The sequence below is a fragment of the Lingula anatina genome, chromosome 4 (genome assembly GCF_051362555.1).
Source record: "Lingula anatina isolate TDL-2025a chromosome 4, LinAna3.0, whole genome shotgun sequence".
Classification (NCBI taxonomy): domain Eukaryota; kingdom Metazoa; phylum Brachiopoda; class Lingulata; order Lingulida; family Lingulidae; genus Lingula; species Lingula anatina.
The window spans coordinates 5,549,958-5,565,496 of record NC_141770.1 but is presented as its reverse complement, the minus strand read 5'-3'; the positions used below and the strand labels follow the sequence as shown (position 1 = coordinate 5,565,496).

Below are 15,539 nucleotides of genomic sequence, written 5' to 3'. Positions count from 1 at the left end.
ATTACTTTTCGTGGAAGACCTCTTTGTTGCACGGCCCGCTGCTCCAACGGGAACACCGAGCATCTGCTTCGTCCAGGAAAGGCCAGTGGGTGTGAGCAGTAGCGTGTGCTGATTGGCTTTGAGTTGTCGACAGCAATAGCAATAGGATAAGTTCATATCATGATGGAACTGGTGGGCCAAGTACGAAGCGAAAGCAACTCACAAGTGTGTCACCTACCGGTACCCAACCCAATTTACAACTCCGTTTTGCAGTCAGTACATTTCAAAGTGATTATCTACCACGGAGGCAATTGATAACTGTATAAGCTTTCTGAAGATGGCAAGGATAAAAAGAGAAAAAAAAACATGATAGTTTCTTAAAGAGTTTATTTAAAACTGCTGTAATTCAATTTTCACATATACATACGTGTTAAAGCGTACCGCACACTCCACCGTCTGTTTCAGACGCATTAAAGATATTGCCATTAGCAGACTCATTAAAATTGCTTAAGCTGGTACGCCAACAGTTAACTTGTCTTATGGTTAAATGTACGAATTAAACCAATAAGTTAAGAGAAGACTTGGTATATTTAGTATTGAGACTCAGTTTGAGTGGTAATTCATAAAACCGAAACAGTAAGCAGGAACATTGCACCAGTCTGGCGGAAAAAGGTTCACAGAAGCAAATGCACTGTATAAGTTATGTAACCTCTAGTTCTAGGACTGCTGCTGTACAACTGCAGGGTTTGATACAAAAACCACGATTTACAAACACAAATTTGATATGTTAAAATGGCAGGTGGAGATCAGACTCATCTCCATACAATCTACAGTTCATTTTCATTACTACGTCAAATATACATTACAAAGTGCTTGATTTACGCATAAAAAACGCAGTAAACTTAATCTCTTAAGAAAAAAATCATTTACACTGAATAATATACACAAATTGCACCAAACCAAAAAGGAAACGCTTATGTACATAAAATGAAAGTTATCTATGATATATAAATCAGGTTACCATTCAGGCACACGTGCGACACTGACAACCGACTTCAGGACTTCAGGGGCCGCGTGCACTCCAACTTTTCATCGTGTTCCATTCACGATATGGAAATTTGAAACCCTATTAAAGTTTCTGAATCCCTTATATGGTATGGCGCTCGCGTGCGGCTGGCACGAGACTTGACACCGAGAACACTTTAAGGCGCGATATCGTCCAATCAAAAAGCTGAACAACGTTGCAGCCTGTGTCTGGGATAAATGCAAATATATCCACAACACAAAAGGGCCAATTTTTTTTTTTTGAAGTCCCATGTAAGTGTTCTAGATGTCGCATAAATACCAGCCACAACAAAACCGCCTTCGGAATGCACTTGCAACATAAGGCCACTACAGTGGAGATGTTCATTGTCACAGAGAATACCATTTCATAGACTGTGAATTTATATTCCTCTGACATTTCCCAGGAACGGGCTTCAGCAAAGTTTCTTAGCTCTTGGACTTCAAATTTATAGACAAGGCCTTTTCCTAGAGTCCCGAGATAGATTTGTGTTTTCAAAAGTGTGTTGATGTAGAAAAAACATCAAGTGCACGTGTTGCTAATTTTTCACCCTCACAGACCACCTGCTCCCTTAAATAATACAGATTTAGCGTAACCTTGCTAGATTTTCTTTTTTAACATCGCTGAAATGGCTGAAATTAGCTGAGATCTCTCTCTCTCTCTCTCTCTCTCTCTCTCTCTCTCTCTCACACACACACACACACACACACACGTAAACACAATCAAAGAAAACCAATTATTTATATTACAGGCAACACACACTCGCACACACTTTAGGAGTTCTAAAAACTTCATTGCACTTCGTCCGGCATATTTATATCCAGTTAAATTAATTATAACAACCGTAAAAGAAATAAATGTAATAAATTACAGGCCAGGGATGGCCAATGCACTAATATGTATAAAAGCGTTTTACAAACATGTTTTCATTTTCTATATTTCAAAGCAGACACAGAGAGTCTGGCGAAAGGACAGATATATATGTTGTTTACACTCAATTGGTCCAGTGTTATAGTAAAATTACTTTCTCTAGATTTCATGTTGTCACACATAATATGTACACAGACTTATTCCCGTGCTTGCTATAAAGCAAATGAAAATAAAATCTAACATAAAGAAATGTTCTTTAAACAAAATAGAACTCTTTGAATTAATTGGTCCTTGCTTTGCAGCGGAAATACGTCACTAATATGGATGTAAACGCGCTTTAAATCTAATTTTTGGTTGTTGCACAACTCTTTATAATTGGACGAACGTCTAACTTGTAAAACAAAAAATATACAATAAGAAATGACCGATATCATTACCAACAGGTCAAGATTTGTTCACCTTTGTGACAATATACAAAATGTAAAAAATTAGACTATCCACAAAAAACACTGGACGGCTTGCCACGGAAGTATTTCTCCGTATTACTTGTAGACAAAACTATCTTTCAAGCATACAATAGATTCTGGATGATACTGCCCTAAAAAAACTTCCTATCTCATCCGCCTTTGTCCTCGCATACAGGAGGACTCCTCGTGCTTGTATAGGTAGCTCTTCAGGGCGAATGCCTTTCCGCACCGTTCACAAGTGAAAGGCTTCTCATTCGAATGAGTCTGAGTATGAGCCCGCAGGTTCGACTTGTCGGCAAAAGCTTTATCGCAAATGTTACACTTGAACGGTTTCTCGCCGGTGTGCGTGCGAATGTGTCCTTGCAGAAGCCACGGTCGGCTGAAACGTTTGCCACAGAAGGAACAGACGCACCCTTGGTTGTGTGTGCGCACGTGCATACTATATGCTGGCATTGAAACATAGACTTTCTCACAATGCGGACACTTGCGCGCCTTCTTGTCGTTTACACTGCGATGTGTTTGACGATGACGGGCAAGGTTGCTAGACGTGCTATAGCGCTTACCGCAGTCGGGGCAGATGTAATTCTCTGCGACATTTATTTCCTCTAAAGCTTTGTCAACTAGAACATTTAGATTAAAATCTAATGGGTACGATCCACGGTTCTTCCCGTTTGGAGAGGACGATTCAACGTAGAGGTCTTGGACGTTGGCGTGTCGTTGGCTAAAATCGTCAATCAGAGTTTCGCGAACTCTCGCATATTCGCTGTCTTGGCGGCCGTTTAGGCTTTGAAAATAAGAGCAACTGTCTTGATCAAAAAGCATTGACTGAGGAGGAGAATGGGCAGCTTGGGGCTCGTTGTGGACCAACTGTCCAAAGGTGGTGCGTTTTGAGGTGGCAGCTGCCAGGTATTCGCTTTCTGCGGCCACCAGTGCCAGGCTGTGAAGGGTACCACACTGATCAAAGCACTCATTTGCCAACCTCAGGGCGCCCTCAAGTTTCTCAGTCGGTTTTTCAAGTTCAATGGGTTCTGAAAAAATGAGACAAAATTAAATTTATTTTGACAGCTAGAAAAGTGGGAACGGAAGGAATGCCGTATGCAAGTTGCGTAACAAGCTGCAAAGGCAAAGAGCGTAGGCTCTTACACTTACCGCTGAAAGTTCTAAGAATTAGTCGGGAGAAACACAGTTTGCAATTAGCCAAAGTCAAAAACGAAACTGTATCAAAGAGAAATTGCATAACATGCTCTTTAACTTTTTTGACACAACCGTTCAATTTAAGTGAAGATATAAGTAGGAATGATCAGATTGAAATGCCTTTTGGTTAGCTAGCTGTATCTATTTTAAACCATTCTAAGGCGCCGCCCTGTGGAGCAGACCAGAGATGAACAGTGCTGTCTGCCTCGGATACCACTTTTGTGGCTCAGGGTTCCTCGGTCAAAACAAATCAACTTTAAGAGACCACAAAAAAAGGTGTTTCTAAAAACGGACCAGTATCTGCTACAATGTTTTTTGCATGCAGATTAAGGAAAATGAATTGTGAGTTGGAAAAAATATACATAAAAATACGAGTGCATACTCATTCGAAACACGCATGCATGCACAGGCACGTCAACGAGAAAAAGATCGAATACTACGGGCAGAACGTGCTTCTCAGCAAAAGATCGGTATACACATATTTACAAAGCATTGCTTGTTTTGTTACAGTGCAAGATGGAGTATTTGCTTATTGATACAGCGTCAAGTAGGCCTACATGTATATCAAGACAGCACGTGAAGTGTTAGATCGGTGTTCAACTAGCGTTGATTCAATAATGTGCTGAAATAAGAATCCATTGTCCGAATTTATATAACCCGTGACTTTTCACGGTCGCTTCATGAATTATTCGTACGCTGTACCAGGGCGTACCGCTGCATTGGATCAAACTGAAGGAATAAAACGGTGTAAATAATTGTTTATCTATAAATTCTAGCGAGCGTATTGATATAAACAATGCAGATTTATTTTCAAGCGGTAATTTCATGAACAAGATGTTCTGTAGTTAGAACGCAGAATAATGCAGTAAGATGAGCTTAAACATTTTAGTTCTCGGCTTTTTACAGTTGCAAAAAAGGATTATAAATTATGTTACTCAAATTTGAGATAGAGAGGGGGATATATTGTTGACGTCAACTAAAAAAGAAACAAAGAAAAAACCTGATATCAAACATTTGCTGTCACAACAAAAAAAGTCGGTTTATAATGGCAGAAAAAAGTAAAAATAACATTAAGCAAAACAGGCGCGTGGCCTCGCGTGGCACACATTTTGTTGGGTTGACTGCAACATGGTGTACCTCTTACGCCCCCAGTGGGTGTCCTCTGTCGTCCATTAACGACAATACAGAGAATGCGTAGACTAAGCAGTTGACTTAAAGAGCACGCCTCACAGCGTTCCAACATGTTTTTTATTTAGATCTGATGTGCAAACTTGTCATAACAATTACGGCTCAACCTTAATTATGCAAATAGCTCAAGTTCTTAGCAAGGTTCTTACCTCTATACATAGCCCTTATAAATGTTTCTACCATTCGAAAAAATGTGCCGGCGTAAGGAGATGTGACGGGTTGTAAATAGTGCATTTAATCGTCGTTTCCGGGAGAGCTCTGGTTGCCTTTCATTTTCGTTCATTCCCCCCACCTTGCTTGCTAAATTTGGTCCTTTAATGCTACTTCCCCTCATGATTAACCAGGTCCTAATACTTTAGTGGTTTTAGTGGCTTGGAAAGATCAGAAAATCTGGCAGTTTGAGTGACGGAAGCCTTTTTACTCATTAGCGTTAATTCTATCTATGGGTTTAAGAGTATTTCTGTAGCATTCCTTACAAACGTTGCATAGCACTATCGCAGTACACACCGACGTAAAAAATGATTGTAATTGTAGGGGGTTTCCGCTTATTTTTGTTTTATTTCGCTTTAGAAAAGCTTCTACGAATGAAAATGTCAGATGTTAGAGTTCGCTTTTACGGTAGAACTGCAACCGAACAATAGGAAATCACACACAGATATCTTAATCGTACATTATAAATTGATAATCACATAAACTCAGCGAAATCAATAGGGTTGAAAGATCTTGCGACAATTTCTCTCTCTCTCTCTCTTTCTCTCTCTCTCTCTCTCTCTCTCTCTCTCTCTCTCTATATATATATATATATATAGGGCGGTGTTATATTTCCCGCCTTAAAACCTTAACATCTCATGAACCTGAACTAGACCTGTGAGGTATGCTTTCCAACATTTTCGCACGGTTTACACCGGCAAGTACCTCATGTACATGTAGTGATACTCTGCTCACATGAAGTCAGGACTATTCCGGGTATGCGCATTGCTTCTAAAAAACTATTTGTTACATTAACAAAATCGTGAAGTTAATACTTCAAGGACATCTTATCAGGATATCGTCATCATAATGAAGGTTTTTATTAAATCAATTGCAAAGGCGGACACCTTCATAATTTATAACAAAGAATAACTTATTTTGGGAGTCCAAAAATACGATCAAAAATTAAAATAGTGAATGGCAGGCCAAGAGTTACAATGCACCATAGTAATGAAAGAATTGTCAGATGATGACTTTTCTGGAAAAATAAGATGTCTGAATACAATCCAAAATACCTAATACATGTCCCGATTTAGGAATAAAGCAATAACAGAATAGAGAAGCTGTTGGACACTGTCTAAGTAACAGTTCATCCTGTGCCGCGAAGTATTCTAAACAAGTCGCTGGATAAGTAAATTGTAAATTATGCAAGTTGCGGAAGTTTTTACAATTTGTATACAATTTACACGAAAAGTGTGATTCCTACTGCCAAAAATAAGGGTAAAAAATAAAACTGTCGGAAATCCACTTTAAGTTCGGACTTCAACCAAGTGATAGTTTCCAAACGAAAGCCAAGTTCAGACTGGGCCATTCTGCTCAGAGAGACCCAAGTGTTTCTCACACTTTGAACCACATGTCAATTGATTTGATTCTTTTAGATGACGTCTCAGCCAAGGAAATAAGTAATTTCATGGAATTGTACGAAGAGCAAGTCAAAAAGGAAAAAAGGCAGGCAAATCTGATAATCAAGTCTTTATAGAAGTAACGTCTGCCTATAACACATATCTAATTAAAATTTTCGAAAAGAAAATTTTCCTTGACCTGTTTAAGCCACGTTCACATAATTCTAAGTCTTAAGGAACGCAACACACGCATTGACTATGTTTATTTATCAGTGACATTATTTCCATCGCTCCATCTGGACCTGGTGTGAACACTTTCCACACAAAATACCAATTTGGCACTCAGCCAAGCAGAATCTGTTTCCCGCCCTCGTCTCTGCACACATGTTATCGGTAAAAAACCATTTCTACTCTGCTGAGCAAGACATTTTTTCACACCTCATTAAATTTGTTAACTCGGTATTGGGGTTAGTTTGAGGTAAAAAATTGCCAATTTATCCGTACCTCTTACCGAGGTAGGTGAATTAAAGATTCCATATAAAAAACCCAATGTTGAAATCTTATACTTTCGTCTTCCTTTCGTCCTTTAAAATATCAAGAGAGTGACACTTTGTTCTTATAGGTAAGTTTAGGTCGCGGATCTGTATTATGTTGAGATTGGTTCCTTTAGTTGAATTTATCTGTGTTATTTTTTACTAAAATACAAAGCAGGTACTTTTTTCCCATTAGAAGAGATAATATGCACCAAATTTCATTCTATTATCCATTTGTTTTCGATCAGAGGTATATGATTTGTATACTTGCATTCTAAATTACTCTTTGTTTTTTCATCCTGGCTATGCTATCATTTATCAACTTGATGCAAGGTTTTTTAAGAGCACCATTTTGCACGAAATCTAATTACTTTCCTTATTCTACGAACATTATCTTATCGAACGCTGTGTGGACTTTTCTAAAAGTAAATAAACCTTTGTTAAACTACACTTTGAATACTTTTTCAGGGTATGAATAAGAACACCAAATTTCTGAAATGTAATCATAATATTTTTTCTTTCAGAGTAACACTCTCTATAGATCACATTCTTACTTAATATTGATTAAAAATCAAACCGTGAATTAACACGAAAAAAAAAAAAAACTACAAGTTTGATATTTCTTAGGTAAATCGAACCACCTTGCCGACTGGGAGAGACAATTTGGCAGGGATATCCGCGACATTGTCTTTTTATTTTTAACCGTCGGCCTTATGCGTCTTCCTTTTTTCCGACACCGTAAGCAACTGGTGAAAGTAAGCTTTTATCTTTTTACAACCACTGTTCCGTCCTCGGCGGTGATACTCGATCTAGGTAAGCATGATTAAAAAGATTAAGCCGCACCTCGGTAATCTATGATACTGATAGGTTTTAGTATATTTATACAAAGTCCCGTGGCAATGCCTGGTACGGACGGTGGTGTATGAGCAATCTTGTTCATGTACGGCATTTTGACGCAGTGTTACTACAACAGAGATGCTGCATGCGCCGTGAATTGTGGCCTTGCTACATGTATAAATATGACGATTGATTTCTATATATTCTTCATCTGTTGGATAACACAAGGTCTTAGCGTCTTTCTTGACTTTCTTTATATCTCCCCCCCCCCCCAACATTTTTTTCTTAGTCCTTCTATCCCCTTCGTACAGGTGGAAACGATTTGCTCCAATCCAAAATGCCTTTAGGTGTTTTTCCGTCTACATGATCCAGCAACCACCGTTTTGGTTGCTCATAAATCTGAATACCGCGGAGATAATGTGAGTGCATCACGACGTGTCCTGCCATTGCAGCGGGTTAGCAGGGAGGGCAGTTCACACTTACCACTAGCGGTTTTACTTATATTCTGTGACTTTATAGTAATCTTGTATTAGACGTTATTAAAATGTAAATTAAATATAAGCAAACACCATTTAAAATTTTACTAATGCTGTCAACCCCTGCATCGACAAGAACTTCGGAGAAGGAAATGCATCAACTTCAAGAAAAGTAAATTTGCCACTTATTTTGAGATGACACCTGCTTACAAAGATTCCACTTCGGTTGATTGTATGACCACTTGCTGTGGACACCGAGCGAAGTAATGGAGGTCCACATAGCCCAGGCCCGAAAGGGGGGGGTGAGGGGGTGGGGGTGGGGGTGGGTGGCTGGAAAAAGACCGCTCAGAATCAAAATCTGATTTATGTTCTATGCCATTTCTCAAGTTGAAACTATAACTATACGGGTGAAATGGTCCAGTTTTTCAGAAAGAGTATCCCCCCCTTTCAAATTACTTGCTGGGTTCCAAAAATTCACGTTGTCCGAACGCCCATAACCAACTACATACCGATTCATAACTGCTGTGAATAATTGCCCGAGTGAACGACGTCGCTTTTTGTTGCACTCTCCAGCCCCGAAAACACGCGCTCACGCCGAGGAACAGCTGGTTGTTTCCTAACGCGCTACAACAACTAATGTGAGATAAGACCAAAGGTGGCGATTAGACCAAGATAAGACGGAAACGAAATAATGCTGAAATACACAGAAGACAAAGAGAACAGCAAAAAGGATTTTTCATTTAAATCTAGATACCAGTATATGATCGTGGAATTCGACGAACTATACCGTTGATCTAACTGAATACAATGGGAAAAGGGAACATTTTTTATTTTTTCTAGGGGAACTCAAAATTTGGAATGAAAGAGCTAAATTATGCCATATGTTCATGCTACAAAATTAAATTGAGTCCACCAAAAAAGGGCCGAAACTTTCAGGAGACAGGGTAGGTTAAGTTTTGACAGGGTTTGACTTCGGGACCTTTCCACCCACTCCCATTTTGAACTCTATATTTCACAAAAGCCAAAGTAGATAAACTAAAAACTGTTTTTTCGTCAGCCAAGATAAAAACTGTTAGATCTGGAGTTAGTCTGCAAAACCACAGTTAGCGATAAACCTCCCATTGGTGTCCTGCCAGTTGTTTTCTTTTGGCGTGGACCTATAGACTTGTTATCTCTAAATGATATATTTCGTTGGAACCAAAGTAGCTTAGAGTCCGATAAAGTGACAAATTCAACAAAAGTCAGCTATTCTATCATAATATGTGTGTTACTTGTTGATGCATGTACAAATGAATATCTCTAACACTTTCAGCGAATAAATGACTTATAAAAAGATGGAAAAGCAACAGAGCAAATATTTAACTTTGAAACCAGGAACGAATTATAACGAAACCCACTTATAAGCAGAGTGAAACCACAAGTGAGACCATGGTGATCGCCTGCAGTTGGCACAGCTTCAGGATCCAGTGCCTATAGCTAAGACATGACATTTTTAATGATATCTTCGGGACACAACGACGTTTTGGGCGGGCTTTTGGAAAGTACTTAGTCGCGTGTGGATATTCGGCTGTTTTAAAGATACAATCATGCAAGCAGTAAAATTTATCTGTACAGTTTATTAAGCCACTTATCAGCTACGGCAGAACAAAAGGATTTTAAAGATTTTCACGCGTTTTAGTGATAGTGACTTTTATCCTATTCTTTGACTTACTGGTACGATCTCAAAAGCTAAAATGTGTACAAATGCAAAAAATAAAAATATAATAATAATAATAATAATAATAATAATAATAATAATAATAATTAAACAAAATAAAATCTTATCTGCAAAGTTAAACTGCGGGCATTGAATGATGTTCAAATCCCTTGAACCTTGTAGGGCGCATGACAAAATATGCCACGTGCGCTGGCGGAACAAAGCCGCTCTCCTTCTGCTCTGGCGTGTGCCGGTTGTCAGTCAGATGCCACGGCTGATATATGGAAGCACAGTTGCCTTAATGTTGGTTTCAAAAGGCCATAACATTGAACGAAACTCCTTCAAACCGCACAATTTGATAGTGAACTTAAATCGGGAGCAACTGAAGATTGTTTCACCCAAAAAAAGTAGAAAGCAATGCCCCACTCAGAGATAAATTTGAGATCTGTGCATTATATAGTTTCCAATTTGCCAGTTGAACAAAAATTAACCATACTTGTCGTGGAACCGGCTTTCTTTTACATGTCAGTGTGAATGTTTCTGTCCCTGTGTCTTCAAAACGCCTCTGAGTATACATTTCAGCACCCTCGCTTCCATGTGTCTGATATATAATTCTATCGTACAATTATTTCTATACTCTGCATCCAATGTATTATTACCTACATTACATCCATGATGAAATGATAAAAATGTGATTTTAACGACTTCAGTGAAGAGGATGGTATAACACCACGATGGTCAGTCATAACGTTGTGACGGATAATTAAAAATCCTATCTCCGCATTCGGCAAAGGTGAATGATAGCAACATATTTTAAGCGTCTATATAGTTTTTGACTATTAACCTTTATAAAGGAATTGCTAATCCTGGATTTTTTTTTCTAAAAATCGTTATAATATGGTTCTAACAGCAACCTCCATATAAAGAAATTCAAAGGTTAAAAACAAAAGAGTTGAAATTTCGTCCGTCATTTTCAAACAAAAAATAGCATCTCAAAAAAACAAAAATATAGTTAAAATGTGCAATAATTGCTTTAATGCGTTGTTAGAGGTACTTGAGCATACCCCCATGGTAACTTGCACACTGTATCATGTAGGTGTAAGTGGTAAGCATAAGGTTGCCGTCTTAAGGTGCCAGAAGGTTGGCATTGTAATCCAAGTATATGAAAATATAAACTACCAGGTACAAACTCGTCATGAAAGGCAAATACAAGTTCTATTAAAGCTACTACAGGGGAACACCATGTTAAAACTCTGGACATTTTCTTAACCACTTGCTTTGCATGACATCTTCTCGGAAAAGGTCAGAAAAACAAGATTACTTCTAGAAGAGGGGAACCTACCTGAGAAACCATGGGCCTTCTCCGAGAGATAGCATCCATCCTCTTCGTTGTTGTATCTTTTGTTCGTTATCATAAAAGCCCTAGGCATGATGAGTAGATATGTGTGTAAGAACAATAACCAGTCGATTTAGGCGAATTCTGGGAGTCAGCAACAGTCGGTGCTTTCCGAGAGACAAACGTTTTCTGTGAATCTTCTTCGGCAGGCGGAGTAATCTGACAGACAGTGATTATCACAGGTGTGCGCTGAAATGATGTCAGTGATGCGGCTGGAACCCTTATAGTTCAAACCTGAATCATGCCTTAACGCAGCTGTAACGGATCTGGGCGATCTTCTTAGGTGAATCAAAGCACAAACTATGTTTACTTCACGTATGAGATTGATATGCCCACCTGGTTTGGAAGGTAGGGGGAACCAGTCAGCGCAAAAGAACCACTTTCTCAGTCTTCACCCTCTTTGATACACGGTAACTGTTAATAAAATGCGTCCATTCAGCGCTCAACCAAGTTCTTGCTCTAAATCAGCCAACTGGGTGTCGTTCCGTTTCAAAGTAACGTCGGGTTTGCTGAACACTAGGCGACGGCAGTGAACATGAAAACGTACGAAATCCCGTCAGGTGGGTGGAATACAACCTTAGCTTGGCTTCAAAGGCGGCAAAGTACTTAAAACATTTAGCTAAAGTCTACGAAAAATCACCTGGTCGGTACAACTTGCGGTAGAAGAAAGAAGTATCTGCAACACACCTTTCTGCAACCCGATGATGCACCGTAAGGAAGACGCGCTGCGCTAATTGGCAGATTTACGCTTCTCCCTTAACTGTCTGTGGTTACTTGGTGATAAACAGCTGAAGACGACTAGAAACTTGCGCCCTTGCGAGTTTAGGATGAATAAGTATATTGATGAGTTAATAAAGTGTTTGTGGAACACTAATACCTCTCCTCTGTACAGTTGCCGAATATTCTAATAACCGTGAAATTCCTGGACGTATCTTAGAAACGAAATATCCAGGTGTGCGCTCTCAGATAAGCAACTTCCATAACACGAGTGCTTAAGGTTGATGACTTGGTTGCCTTTTTTGCTTTCAAAGTAATCTGCGGATTCTCAAAACAACCAACTGCCACCTTGAAAAGACAAGACAGCCTGTTTGTCAGTGTTTTTTTCTGAAAGCTTCCTACAGTAAATCACTTTCAAGTTCACCTTTCGCTCCAGGATTTGCTTTTGCTTAACGCGTATCTTTCTCTGATATTAAGTTTATATTACTTGGTGTCTTTCGGCGGACTGCCGCGTATGTACAACGCGTTCATCTAACAAGTGGTAGGCGGGGAGGCGTATTATATCTCCTATAGACGATCGTTGAGGAGATGTGGTGGGAAGCGGCTATCACTCACTGTCGTTTGGCCCTATTTGTTAAACAGGGGCCGGCCATAACCCGCTGAGAGAAGCCGAAAGGGGCTGGAACAAGTTGTGTGGGATGGACTCGGAAACATCTAATATAGGGGTGGCAGGGTACGCAGTACAAACCTAAAGTAACTGCTGTGATGACTTACACAACATGCAACCTACAAAAAAAAAACATCACTCGACCCTAGATTCAGTCAATCTTATTTTGAAGATCGTTTAGTTTCGATTAGGAAAATTTACCGAAATCCACGAAAACCATCATCCCTACTGAGACTAAAATTGAACTTTTTGTGGTTTTGGCACGTGCTGGTGATTGGACCGACACGAGGTCTCGCGCCAACCACGTGGTGCCTGTGAAGTGATTGAGTGGACCTCTGAGTGACAAGCTGTGCAAGCGGGTTTCACGCTGTTTAACGAAATTTCCGTTCATTTGTCCAAACAAATGCGGGGTATCAGTGTAAACTCTTTCACTTCGTGTATACGAATCTATCTGTATATAATATAATTATGAAAAATTCTTGGATAAAAAGTACAGCTTTTGTTTCACGAGCGAGCTTAAACAATTATTTTCAACATCAAAATCTTTATTTTTGGATTATTGCACACATGGTTCTGTCACCCCTGTCTAGAAGGTGAAATTAAAATTACCTCACTAAACTAAACCTATGTACATAGCTCTACAGGCATCAGTAAATTGGCTTAGGTTAAAAATCTTGAAGTATAGAGTTCTCTTTTTAAAGAGGTGAGCAAATGGCAAACACTTTCCCAACAGCCTCAGGTAACTGTTGTTTACTAAATGTGTCTGAAATTGGCTACAAAACTCTTCATAAATCGTCCATTCAGAAAAACCTCTATCTTCTCAGTATTTCTGCATCTTATCAGGGAGAGTAGAGTGTATGCTGTAGTATTTTGTATCGTAATAACTCAACACGGGTCAGCGCAGCTGAGCAGGATGGTTACGGCTTTTTCATTGAGTGATCTTCGCAACACGGGCGGCTGTTGCGGTTATTTTTATCACACTTTCCCATATGTCACTCAGCATTAGAGTTGATAAGCTGGATCGAATTACCTGCACTCGTGCCGCTTTCCAAACAAGGTAAAATGCCATTTAAAACTGCCTGTACCACCTGGCCACGTGACCCTATCGCCTCGTGCGGATTCAACCTATCAGGTTGCAGCACGCGCTGCAAGAGAGTAGACACCGGACCACTTGTTGGAATATTATTACCACGTTACTTTGTGCCGTGTTACAGCATGAGCGCAGTTTGTCCATAAATGGAAGGTGGATTGTCTCCAGATGTGGGATTAAATTTAAGGAAGCGAACTGTCGTCTGGCTCAGCTTATTCTTGAAGTGCTAGTGATGTGCTTTAAGTTTTGGCAGCTGTAAACAAGAAATCATTCTTTTCTTTGTCGTCTGTTGGAGCTTAGTTTCTTTTACTTTCATTAAAAGGTTGGCGTAGATATATTACATGAGAATTTACAGTACATCACTGGGAAAACATATTTTGTATGAATAAATATCTTGTTAGAATTGTGTGCGCTTAACTTCATGAAATTTTGAGCTTGCACGTGTTTTGTTACAAACATCAACAACATGGTGTTTATATGTACACGTGAAATTTTACATTCCATTACTCTTTCTGCTCGGAGTTAGTCCCTTTTTTTTATAAAGATTGTACACTTTAGTAGAAACTAAAAAAATGAAATTATCCGCTTGTGAAGGAAACTCGTGATTTGAAAATCAATCTTTGACAAGTATGCCAACCCGATCTTGAGTAAAAAAAGTCGTTTTTCTTGAGTTTGTAAAAGTATTGGAAACTGTTATCTGGAAATCATGCTTTAAGACGTGTGCTGGTGTCAAAGGTGAAACTGCGTGTAACGCGCTATTAGACCGGCAAGAAACCTCCCTTTGAAAATAATTCACTGTTAACGACCACTAAAGGTTCAGATAATTGGTTTTTGTTAAAATAACTATTTCTTTTTGCGAGTTTGTTTTACTCATTAGCGATGCACGCGTTCCTCGCGGTTTGAGTACACCAGTAACTTGTCTAGGTGTCTGAGTTTTTTCTTTGTTGAAGCTAAATTTAAACAAAAACATGCTTTAGGTGGAAACCTACTATATAAACCTACAATTTGAGCAAAGTGTTTCATTCATACGTAAAAACCCAAAGCATTAACGAATCACATTAAAGTCGTTATGGAGCAATCTTCATCTCCCAAGTTTATTTTTCCGGCGCTGCCAGCGGCAAATATATAATTGTTACCAATTAACATTGACATGAGAAATAATTCAGGGATACTAAGATTCCCATGTGAATCTTCGGCTGCGCTCACATTTTTCCAAGATCCATCGATCTCAGTGCTGTGATCAATTCGAAATGAAATCAAGTCAGAATGTTTGATTTTTGTTCTTGATTTTATTTCAGAGTGTTAAAGTTCAAAGGTTAAGTAATTAATTAATTACAATTAAAAAAAAAACAGTTTACCTAGACCTCACGGTAGTTCGATTGATCTTTGTCGGGTGTAAAGGAATTCCTTGGTTTGCGTCCTGCAGGAAGGCTGTGATTTCTTAGGGACTGTTTAGGAACTGGTTAAAGAAGACTGTCTAAGTGTATTTATGCTGCTATGAGAACTACTTGGTGACGTTTGGGACCGGTAAGGTCCTCTAAGCGTGAAAAAAAGCCTACAAAAGGAATGTAACCAACACTCTATGTAGCGGTGAACCATACTTGAAACAAAAGTTTATATTTCTTACTATTCACAGTATCAGTTCTCCTGTGGAGCTTGCAAACTCTGCTTCCCCCATCTGCACCAGAGAAAGAAGTGCCACCCCATTGCACGAAAGTCTACGTCACCATATGTTTACATAGAACAGCAGTTCATAATTCACATTAAGAGAAGG

The 15,539-nt window shown here is 39.2% G+C and overlaps 1 protein-coding gene across 1 annotated transcript; it reads right to left on the bottom strand.

Annotated features, from left to right (window-relative positions):
* Positions 1–349: 349 nt before the first annotated feature.
* LOC106158276 (protein escargot) lies at positions 350–12,634 on the bottom strand. The gene is made up of 2 exons (XM_013534194.3): positions 11,238–12,634; positions 350–3,407 (listed from the first exon to the last, which is right to left on the bottom strand). Exons 1-2 carry the CDS (start codon positions 11,323–11,325, stop codon positions 2,524–2,526), a joined length of 972 nt encoding a protein of 323 aa, XP_013389648.1. The 5' UTR covers positions 11,326–12,634; the 3' UTR covers positions 350–2,523.
* Positions 12,635–15,539: the final 2,905 nt, after the last annotated feature.